The sequence below is a fragment of the Euprymna scolopes genome, chromosome 30 (assembly GCF_053919585.1).
Source record: "Euprymna scolopes isolate OS-2025 chromosome 30, ASM5391958v1, whole genome shotgun sequence".
NCBI lineage: Eukaryota > Metazoa > Mollusca > Cephalopoda > Sepiida > Sepiolidae > Euprymna > Euprymna scolopes.
The window spans coordinates 18,463,042-18,475,550 of NC_136511.1; the positions used below are offsets into that span (position 1 = coordinate 18,463,042).

Here is a 12,509-nt window from a genome sequence, read left to right on the forward strand (position 1 = left end):
GTTAGAAACCGTGGCACTGAGAATAAGTGCGTGCCACATCTCTAATAATTTCCCATCTGAAAAAAAGATTGGTTTTCCAACTGCTCATACTTTTCCCTATGAACTCAATTATATTTTCAGCCACGCCTACCATTTTCAATGTCCTGAGTACCCACAAATGCTGCACCATATTATACGCTTTCTTGTAATCTATCCTACATTCAAGTGTGTTTTTTTCTACTTTTGCAGTTCTTCAAAATACATTTATCAATTGATAATTGATCTTTTGTTCCTAAAACCCTTTTCCTCCCGACTTTTTGTTCCATTGGTAGTGAACCATTTACTTCAAGATGGTCATGTACTTTTGAACTGATTATCCTTCAAGCAATTGGTTAATGAGTTTCAACATTTGGCCCTTAAGCATGATCTTTCATTATTAAAATAGTCCTTCCCACTACAAGCCATTTTTTGGTATCTCGCACAATCTGACACAATAATCCAGAGAAACAGCAAGCATGGATTCCTGTGAAAGGTCGCAATCAGTACCCATGAATTCCATCAGATCCAGATCCTTTCCACTTAAGCATGAACTTCATTTGTTTTCTCAAATCTTCAACTGAAATGTGGACATCCTCTTGTTTATGCCCTTCCAGTCTTTCACTTTAGCGACCCAGTCAGCTTCAACCTTGTGTGAAGTCTCTCTTAATCATGAATTTGCACCAAACTTTGTAGCTTCTTGAGTATTAGGAGCCACTGTTTTTGTTTTAACCTTCTTTCAGATTTCTAAAGAAGCTTGACTGGTTTGTTTTGAATAACTTGTCGCAGAATTCTGTCATCCTAATCTTAGAAGCTTTTGCCATAATCTGCTGCTTTATCTCTTCCATAGTGACATTAAACCTACTGGCTTTCAGTTTGTATCATCAATCTTCTTTTTTTCCTTGTTTGCATTTTTTTCTACGGCCCTTTGAACCATGCCTGAATTCAACCTAGACCTTTCCTTAATCTCTTCTTCTTCTTCTTCATCATCATCTATATATCTATAAAAATGAAATTGTCTATCTCTGTATGTGCCTGTGTGTGCATATCTCCCTACCAAACAACTCTATCAATTTTCAGTCTACAGACTCGAGATTTAACATAAGAGGTATTGAGATTTGCAGAAAATCATTTTAATCGGTTTTCAGCGAGAAATTTGGCTGTCAAGAGGAAAAGTTCAACAATTTGACCTTACCAAACACCTCCACCAATTTTGTGTCTAAACACTTGAAATTTTAGATGTAGGTTACTTGGACATGGATCAAACGTTTTAATTTGATTTGAGCCCAAAGCAATAAATGTTAAGGGGTCAAAATTGGAATCCAAGTTAAAAAATTTTTACCTTTGCGTTGTCTACTAAATTACTTAGCCAATTTTTGGTCTAAACATTTGAAATTTTACATAAAGTGTATTCAGAACTAGAGCAAGCTCTTAATCGGTTTTTGGGCGAAAATTTGGCTGCAAAAAGGTCAAAGTTGAAAGAGTTGACCTTTGCAGATTTTACCAAACTCCTCTGCCAATTTTGGGTCTAAACACTTGAAATTTTAGATGTAGGTTATCTGGACATGAGTCAAACTTTTTAATACATATCTGCATATACACATAAAGTTATGAACAGTACATAGGGCTCGAGCAAAGCTGGGTTGAACTGCTAGTTATTATTATTATTATTAAATACATTTTTATTGATTGAATTCATGATTAGCGTTATCAAAAAATTATTTGGTAATATGATGTACTGGATTAGAACTTATGTATTATAATATTATTTTTTTATTTATTAACATTTGATATGGAATTAATTTGAACAATGTGAACAATTCTTATTTTTATTTTAAAAAAAATGTGTAAAATTTATTTCGTGTAATTTTAAACTTGTGTATATGAAACATTTTTAAACGGAAAGGGAAAACATTTTTTTACAAAAAAGCGAAAGTAATACAACAGTGAACAGTAAGCTGACTCGAGAAATATACCGGAATGCGTATTTTTCTAGATGTCATCATCATCATCATCATCATCATCATCATCATCAGCAGCAGCAGCAGCAGCAGCAGCATCGTTGTCGTCATCATCATTCTTAACGAAATATCAAATAAATACTCAACGTAATACATACTATTGTAGCAGTCGACATCCTCCACTACATCACAGGCTGAGACTACTTCTCACGAATTCAAGATTTGAAATCCATTTTCTCCTTGGCTTGTCCAATCACAAGCCAGATCTCAATCACATGACAGAGTATATAAAAGGTGAAATCACAAGCCTTTAACTCTCTTTCAACCTGATCCTGCCTGGGAGCAGACTTCGCCAGGGGCTTAGGCCTCAGGCTGAATGTGAGTACTACGAGGTAGCGATGGCTCTCTTCTGACTATCATTTATTTTCGTGTGCTGTACCCAGTTAAGTAGTTAACGGCCATTTCCTCTTTGTGGTCGTTCGTTAAAAAAAAACTTCAATTATTGTTCCGTGGATCGTTTTCGCTCGCAACTACGCTCTGCTACCATGAAAAACAAGTAAAATAATCCAACTCCGACGGTATATATATAATTTATTACGGCAGCTAATACATTAATTGAATAAATATGCAACACACTCACGATTAGAGTTTAACGGTTAACAAACACATAAACATTACGACGCCATATTAAAAAAAAAAAGTTTGTTAACTCTGCCTTTTTATAAGGGAGATAACTTAACAAATTATATGCATATTAATGCCAATATAAAGGGAGACAACTTAACACTGAGGCCCCAGGCTGAACGTGAGTACTACGAGGTAGCTATGGCTCTCTTCTGACTATCATTTATTTCCGTGTGCTGTACCCACACGAACTTTATCGTTCTACAGGACTACCCAAACGAACACACAACTCTCACTCACACACGAAAACACGTCAACACACTGAAGTCTTTGCCCTTTCTTTCTTTGCTAATTGACTTCCTCATTCCAGCGACTACTAGCTATAAACACGTGTGGACTGAACCATTCTCTCCTCAACAACCCGGCAACATATTAATTCTGCACAAGAACACTTCAATTGAACTATTTTGCTTTATAAAAAATGAATTTATTAAACATTATATTCCATTTTCTTATTCACAATAAATTGTACGTTCCACCTACTATATGCCTTGTCATAGAAAAACATATATTTAGAAGCAGAAATGATTTATATTCTTTAAAACAAAATGTCTGAAATCAGTTATTAATGAACAAATATGCCTTATGAAAAGTGTGTTATATTAAATAAAATGAACAAATAATTGATTCGCAATCATTTTTTACAATCTTTGCGGTTTTAATACGATGAACACATAGAAGTTTGGTCTCGTGTATTTTTCACATTAAAAATATCTGAAAGATTCTTCTTGTGCATTCATATTTTTTTAGGCTTCATTTAAAAGAGACCTACGTGTGTGAATTGATATCCAATCAGCCGCAACATATTAATTCTACCATGACGTACGAACACTGAACTCTCATACTTATACCTTTTCCTTTACTACCAAAGCTGCTAACGAAAATAACAAATAAAGTTGTTTATCAAATGTTAAAATGTTATTTCCTAGTTTTTCTTTTTTTACTTTTTTTCTTTCCACCTCAGCAATTATCGTTAAAATAACTTTTAAATGTTTTCGGGTATGCTGGATGCGAATATCACATTTAAATTTGGCACAAACATTAAGATCATCATTATCCAGTGTAATCCATTATATTTTTTCTGAGGCCGTGTTTCTTAAAAGTAAAAAAAAAACATTTTTTTACAGAAAAGCAGAAGTAATACAACAGTGAAATGCCCAGTGAAATATAGCGGAATGCCTATTTTTCTAGATATCATCGTCATCATCATCAGCATCGTCAACAGCAGCATCGTCATCAGCAGCATCGTCATCAGCAGCATCGTCATCATCAGCAGCAGCAGCATTGTCGTTATCGACATCGTCGTCATCAACATCATCATCAGCAGCATCATCGTCATCATACAGCATCATCATCAGAAGCAGCAGCAGCAGCACCATCGTTATCGACATTGTCGTCATCATTATCATAAACAGTAGCAGCAGTAGCAACATCATCATCAGCAGCATCGTCAACAGCAGCAGAAGCAGCAGCAGCATCGTCATCATCATCATCATCATCATCAGCAGCAGCAGCAGCATTGTCGTTATCGACATCGTCGTCATCAACATCATCATCAGCAGCATCATCGTCATCATACAGCATCATCATCAGAAGCAGCAGCAGCAGCACCATCGTTATCGACATTGTCGTCATCATTATCATAAACAGTAGCAGCAGTAGCAACATCATCATCAGCAGCATCGTCAACAGCAGCAGAAGCAGCATCGTCATCATCATCATCATCATCAGCAGCAGCAGCATTGTCGTTATCGACATCGTCGTCATCAACATCATCATCAGCAGCATCATCGTCATCATACAGCATCATCATCAGAAGCAGCAGCAGCAGCACCATCGTTATCGACATTGTCGTCATCATTATCATAAACAGTAGCAGCAGTAGCAACATCATCATCAGCAGCATCATCGTTATCATCATTCTTACAGAAATATCAAATAAATAAAACTAATAATACGTAACGTAATACATACTATCATTGTTTTTTTTTCTTTTTACTTTCTTTTCACCCCAGCATTCATCGTTAAATGACGTCTTTTAAAGGTTTTCGGGTATGCTGAAAACGAATATCACATTTAAATTTAGTGCAAACATTGAGACGATCATTACTTTTTTTTTACTGAGCCCATGTTTTTCCAACTGAAAAGTGCTAACGTGCACGTGTGTTACAAAACAACCCCCTCCTCCCCATGTTAAGAATGGCCAACACCACTGATATTTATTAAGTAATACATTGAAAAAAAAAATGTCTTAATACCCAGAAAAGTACACGTCTGTGCCAAATTTACATCTGATATTCGTTTTCAGCATACTTGAAAACCATTAAAAGTCATTGCTTTAAAGGTGAATGTTAAGATGAAAAGAATGTAAAAGTTTGCCTTTTTTGTTGTTGTTGTTGTTGCAGCAGCAGTAGTAGTAGTAGTAGTAGTAGTAGTAGTCACGAGGAGTTTTCACACGGGTCATTGTCAAAGATTTCTCTTTGTCAACAACCTGTGGTGTTCCTTGGAGTGTAGGTGATAACAAGTCTCCCCTAGATTTCTAGTATTCTCCACCTCTTTCAAAAACCTTTGCAAATTAATTTGCGTTATTGCAACAGCCGTTTACTATTGATTTTTGCTGCACTGACCATTGGTCTTCACTAGAATTCGGGTGGCAATAAGCCTCTCAAAGGTCACTGTTCTCTTCACATTCATCCAGTGGAAGTCTGGTTAGTGTTTCTTCTCCCCTGTCTTTCCATCCTCCTTCGCTCTTTGGCACCGCACCAAATTATTATTATTATTATTATTATTATTATTATTATTATTATTATTATTAATATTATTATTATTATTTTTTTATTCTTCTTATTTTTATTATTATTATTATTTTTATTATTTTTATCATTATTATTTTTATTATTATTTTTATTCTTCTTTTTATTATTATTTTTATTATTTTTATTATAATTATTATTACTATTTTTATTATAATTATTATTATTATTAATATTATTATTATTTTTATGTTTATTCTTATTTTTATTATTATTATTTTTATTATTATTATTTTTATTATTCTTATTTTTATTATTATTATTTTTATTATTATTTTATTCTTCTTCTTATTATTATTTTTATTATTTTTATTATAATTATTATTTTTATTTTTATTATTATTTTTATTATTATTATGTTTTTTATTTTTATTTTTATTATTATTATGATCATTATTATTATTTTTCTTCTTATTATTATTTTATTATTATTATTATTTTATTTTTATTATTTTTATTATTATTATTATTATTTTTATTTTTATTATTATTATAATTATTATTATTATTTTATTATTCTTATTATTTTTTATTATTATTTTATTATTATTATTATTATTATTATTATTATTATTATTATTATTAGATGGAAAGGATGTGGCGCAGGATGTTTGCTGTGCCAAGCAGCACTGACTTCTGGAGTACGGTGATATTGTACTTGATTACCAAGGAGTTCAGCTGTTTCTCAAGATCATCTGGAATTGAGCCAAGCGCAACCATGATGATTGGAATTCGGGGGCCCTTACTACATCTCCACACACCCGGGCAATGTCGGGTACCCCACTAGTCTAATATATAAAAGGCAAACTTATCTCATAATTTAGGACGCTAGTTATGCTGTCAGTAAGTATATATGAGCGGTTTACAAAAATATACTTTTGTTTTTTTGTTCTTTTTTCATTATAGAACTTGTATAGTTTTTAACAGCTGCTACTGCAGTTTAATATTTCACAAAAATTTTGTTTATATTGGGGGGGGGGTGGAGGGGATGGCGGTGGAAGGGGTGTTGTGGCGGGCACGGCTCCCCCCCCCGTTAATAAACAATTTTTTGCGAAATATTAAACGGTTCATCTAACTTGGTTAATGTCGGCACGTTACTTACAGAAAAACGGTTAATTAAACTACAGAAGCACCCGTTAAAAACTATACAAGTTCTATAATTAACTACTCCTCAAAAAAAAAAAAAAAAGAACGAAAAACAAAAGTATGTTTTTGTAAACCACTCGTGTAATCTTGTAACTCCTACAGGCAGCTCAGATGCATAGGCTTAGGGTTGAGATGCAGCCGTAGCCGATACCTGTGGCGTCACTTGGGTTTTTGTCTAGTGGTCGAATTCGTCTCCGTCGCCGTCGTCCGCTCTCTGTTTCCACTTTTGGAGCAGCTTCCAAAGTGTCACCTGGGAGATCTGAGGAATATATTGCGTTCAACAACTGCGGTTTCAAAAAGGTGGCTCACAGTTTTTTTTTTTCTTTTACCAAGTACTTCATCTTTTCTACTGTCAGTATACGGGGGGGGGGAGGTCAGAGACGTAGGACAAGTCCCTCTCATGTTTTCCTCACCTTATTGTAACCCCACCCCACCTCTCTCTATATGTCCACAAGTGGCGGCCAACCAATCAGCGGTCGCGCCTTTGTTTGCAGGGGGGGGGGGTCCAGTAATGGCCTGCAGAACCCTGACCGTCTGCCACGCATGCCCCCCCCCCGGGTGGTCTCCCCTTCAATCACTCGACAACGATCTCCATTGGCAGTCTATCAACATTCGCGTCCATCTGTTAAATCTCAGAATTATTTTTATGACTTCTCTCTGGCGTAGACACCCGTTTCAGTATCCATTCCGGGGGGGGGGGATCATTTTGATTATCCATCAAGAAACAGACGTATTCTGTTTAAAACAACATCAAACCATCATCATCATCACTAGAATCCAGCCATGCGAATCCCCCTGAATTCGTGTCAATGGGACCACCCAGACTACAAGCTTTTCCTTAATCAACCAGCAAGGTCTCCTGGTCCTCATCGGGTTACACTCTTACTGACAGCATTATTATGAGATGAAAAATGAACGAATCTCTTAGTAAAAAAAAAAAAGCCCTGATTTTCGGAAGTGCTGAAAACGAATATCACAGTTAAATTTGTTTTATATGAAGAAATTACTAGGTGGCCAGAAAATGGGTGTCATTTTACATTAAATTTATATAGGAAAGTGATCCCCCACTTTTTAAAAAATTAATTTCTTTATATCATGAAAACTACTTATCTGCCTCAAATTTAAATGTGATATTCGTTTTCAGCATCACCGAAAACTTTCACAAGTCGTAATTTTAAAGTTATTGGAGGAGTTGGAAATAAACTTCACATTTACCAAAACAAATAATTATGTGGGTTAAAATCAAGTGGCGTCCGTCTTTGTTTATATTCTTTGTCAGCTGATATTTGTGCTTCACGACGAATGCCCCGGAAAAGTTACTTCTGATTAATGTTTACCAGTTTTTGAATTATCTGTGATTCTGAAAAACAGCCAAGTTCATTTGCATATTTTAACACTGGTAAACATTAATGAGAAGTGACTTTTCCAGGGCATTTATCGTGAAGAAGCACAAATATCAGCTGACGAAGGATGCAAACAAAGACGGACGAAACTAGATTTTAACATTTATATGTTTCATAAAATTCTTCTTATTATTATTAATAGTAGTAGTAGTAGTAGTAGTAGTAATGATGATGATGATGATGAAGAAGAAGAAGAAGAAGAAGAAGAAGAAACAAAACCGAAAGTAAAAACTACTTCCGGAATCTCCCGTTAGTTACGGATTAATTTAATAAACCCTTAAATATATATAAAAAAAAAAGGGGGGGGCGTGACTTTAAAAGCCGGTGCAATCGAATTCCCTAATTTTTTACGTTGTTCATTTATAATATTTTTAGAATTTCCCGGTTTCCATTCGGAAATGGTGTGTGAAATGAAAGTTCTGAGAACTCAGGCCACGGTTTCGATGAAAATGAAAGTAAAATTCATGATTTTGTTGGAATTTCTTGGAAACTTTTTCAGTTTTTCATTTTTTCATTTCACGTCAGTTGTTGAATTTTGTTAAGTTTGTTTTTCAAGATGTCCATCCATAAATTTCTTGTGGAAAACCTGTCGGGTGATGATTTCAATCTCGACTGTTCCGTTTTGAATGATATTTTAGAGTTAAATGGAATTGACTGCGAAACGATCGTTCAGTCCATCAACAACGAAGACGAATGGATCGTTCATATAAATGACGAAACAAATCAACTCAAAAGTAAGCCATTAAAAAAACAACTTTTTTGTTCAATTATTTTAACAGGGGCGAAGTCGACAAACACTCGTTTCTATATATATATATTTTTTTCTTTAGGAAAACTCGTCCCCGGAAAACTCGTCCCTTTTTGTTAAGTAAGAAAACTGGTCCCTTATTGAATAAATATCGATTGAATATACATTTTATTACCGTTCTTGAAGGAGATATTGTTTTTAAAAGAGACTATATCTCAATATTAAAAAAAAACAAACTTTTACTTGTTTACTATTTAAAAAAAAAAAAAAAAATCGATAAGTGTCCGTTTTCTACCTAACTTGCTAAGTTGTTAATGGTTTCACTTATTTTAAAGCGTTTATTCTGTTCAAAAACGAGACTACATATCGTATAATATTTAAAAAAATATTTATACTTATTTACTGTTGTTTTTAAAAGGCCAAAATCGAATTTTCTACATAGCTGGTTTAATTAGTGGTTTAATTTGTTTTGAAGCGTTTATTCAGTAAAAGAAAAAAAAAAGTAGCGTCGAGTGTTACGTGAAAATGAGAAACAATGTCCGACATGAAGATCTTAGGGGTCTTGATAATCGCTAAAAAATAGAAAATTAAAGAAAATACTGAGGGAGATTTAGTTTTCTCCCCCCCCAAAGAAAATTGTTTTTAAAAGAGACTGATAATATTTAAAAAATATTTTTACTTGTTTACTGTTGTTTTAAAAAAATTATGGCAAATGTATATTTCAGCGGCGTAAATTATTTGACAGACAAAAATTTATAAAAATTATTTTTATATAAAACACATTATTATACCCTGAGGCTGAAATAAAACCCGAAAAAATTTAATTTTTATTATTTTTTCAACATTTTTTATTAAACTAAATGTACAACAGTCCCTAATTACAATGCCTCCCCACGGGACAGAGTTAGACACCAGAGTCATTTTTTAATGTGGAGAAAAGGAACAAAAATAAAAATTGTCTCAGTCGTGAAGGAACAGTCAGGCCGCCAACGTTCTGAAAATTTGGCGTTTATAAGGATTGCCAGATTAGCCTTTTCGAGGCCAGATTTTACCTTTTTTTGCTCTTGCATAGACCATGGGTCCACGCAAGAGCGTAAAAAAGACCAAATTTGGCATAAAAAAAAAGGCCAATCTGGCAAACCTTAGAAAGGCTAAATTTTCGGTATTATTATACAAACACCGTGACAGCGTTAGGGTTAGGGTTAGCATTAGGGTTAGGGTAAGGGTTAGGTTTAGGGTTAGGGTTAGGGTTAGGGTTAGGGGTTAGGGTTAGGGGTAGGGTTAATTCGCTGTCACGGTGTTTGTATAGTTTTACCAAATTTTCAAAACAAGATGGCGGCCTCGATTGTTGTACATTTGGTCTAATAAAAAATGTTGAAAAAAAAACAAACAAACCATTAATTAAAAACAGAAAATGAAAATGACATATTCATAATTATTTGAACTGGGCGTGGGCGAGCGCCATTTGAAAACCTAAATATTTATTGTATAAAATTGTATCAAACTATAATTGTAAAGACATTTACTGAAAAGTCTGCGTAAGAAATATAATTTTAATAAAACAATTTTGTATTTTTTTTTTTGTTATTTATTTCCTACTTCGGTCATAGTTTAAAATAATGATTTCTTCCTCTGATTTTAACAACAGGTGCTAAAAAAAATGGCGTCTCTATTTTCGGCGAATAAACAGTAGAAGAAGTACCTAAACAATTATTACGAAACAACAAAAAACAAAACACGGTACTTATGTAGTTTTGGTACTGCCTGCGCTGGAATAATAACGTTATTATTTCGGAAGCCATTTAAGAATGAGGAGGGGAAGGGATCGTTTAAAAGTAATTTCGGGGGCACTTCTGCAGTATGCAGATGGCGGCTATTGTTAGGAGGCGATAAATTTCATTTCTTCTTCGTCAAATAACGCAGCAAATAAGAACAAAGGAGATTTTTTTTCCGAACAGAAAAATATTTGAAAATCAAAACATTTATTGTATAAAAATGTACCAATATATAATTGTAAAAACACTTATTTTAAACTGCGTAAGAAAATATAATTACATTTTTTTTTTTATATAGTTCTTGCCGGAAGTAATTAATATCTAGTTTAATTTTTTTGTTATTTATTTGCTACTTAGGCCATAGTTTAAAATACTGATTTCTCCCTCTGATTCGATAAACTGTAGAAGTACCATATTTTCAGACACACACATGCATACACACACATTTTGTTTAAAAATAATAATTAGTGATTTTTTAAAAAAATAATTAATAACTTTTTTTCAAACTTAAATTTTAGTTAATCATTAATAAAGAATTGGGGTTTGTATTACTGTACACATAGATTCGAAAAAGTTGTCAAAAAACAAATATATAACAAATAAATGTTATCAAAGGCAAGATAAGTTACTTTTCTGCCAAACTGGATATATTTTTTGTGTTTTTATTCAATGTAACATATTTATTCAGCTCGAAAAACATGCAGTGTTTACCGATGTATTGGACAATTCAAAATGGCGGCCGACTCTCTCTTACACACGGAAAATTCGAGAAAAGGTGTTATAAATAATAAACTACACAAAATACTATTAAAAAAACACCGAATATATGTCAACCTATGTCACGGTAATATATATTGAGCGAATTTCTAACAGTATTTCGTCTAGTTTATTATTTATAACACCTTTTCTCGAACTTACCGTGTTTAAGAGAGAGAGTTGGCCGCCATTTTGAATTGTCCAATACATCGGTAAACACTGCATGTTTTTCGAGCTGAATAAACATGTTACATTGAATAAAAACACAAAAAATATATCCAGTTTGGTAGAAAAGTAACTTATCTTGCTTTTGATAACATTTATTTGTTATATATTTGTTTTTTGACAACTTTTTCGAATCTATGTGTACAGTAATACAAACCCGTTTTTTTGTGTTTTTTTTGCAGCGGAAAAACACGTTTTTATGAGAGCGCGTTGAAAGCAGATATCTTGGATTTTTTCTTAATTTTTGCTTGGAGTTTAGAAGGGCCACGGGGAGATAACTCCAGTTAAAGCGCCGACACTCCCTTCCCATTTTTAATACTAGCCTTTCTTCCTACAAATCGAACCTTTTGCTCGGTATCATAACAAATTGATTTTCGCTGTAAAACAAAAACTACTTGATGAAATTAAGTAAATTTTTTTTTCCGGAGAACTTCATTCCATAACGGATACGTACAATATAACCTTTTTTTTTTTTTTTTTTTTTTTATGATATTTTCATTTTTTAATGTCTTGATTAAACTATACAAGTACCCAAAATTCATAAGAGCCAGAAGACATCCATTAAAAAAGGATCTTTTTTTTTTTTGGTTAGAAAACTCTAAGTTAACTTTACAAGAATTTATAACAATTGTGTATGTCTGGTCTAGACAGATCACTCTAAGTTTTGCCATTTAGTACGTGTAACAATTTGAGGTTTAAAATCAATTTTGCATTTTCTTTGGCTTAAAAAAAAATTGTTTTGGCCTGAAAGTTTTTCATGGCTAAATAGACCAATGTTTGCGCAGGGTCCACACTCGTCATCAAGTGCCAATTAAAGGAATAAAAATAAAAAAGTTTAAAAAATAAAATAAATACACGCTTGATTAAAAAAAAAAGGGGGGGGGTTGTATTACTGTACACATAGATACGAAAAAGTTGTCAAAAAACAAATATATAACAAATAAATGTTATCAAAGGCAAGATAAGTTACTTTTCTACCTAAC

At 33.2% G+C, this 12,509-nt stretch overlaps 1 protein-coding gene across 3 annotated transcripts in view; it reads left to right on the top strand.

The window, feature by feature from the left end:
* The first annotated feature begins 8,441 nt into the window (after positions 1 to 8,441).
* Positions 8,442 to 12,509, top strand: part of LOC145254688 (uncharacterized) — a 211,898-nt gene continuing 207,830 nt past the window's right edge. For all 3 annotated transcript variants that reach the window (XM_080113348.1, XM_080113347.1, XM_080113346.1), the window contains exon 1: positions 8,442 to 8,756. In XM_080113348.1, coding sequence (XP_079969474.1) covers positions 8,579 to 8,756 — 178 coding nt within the window. In that variant the 5' untranslated portion in view covers positions 8,442 to 8,578. The remainder of the gene's footprint in view (positions 8,757 to 12,509) is intronic.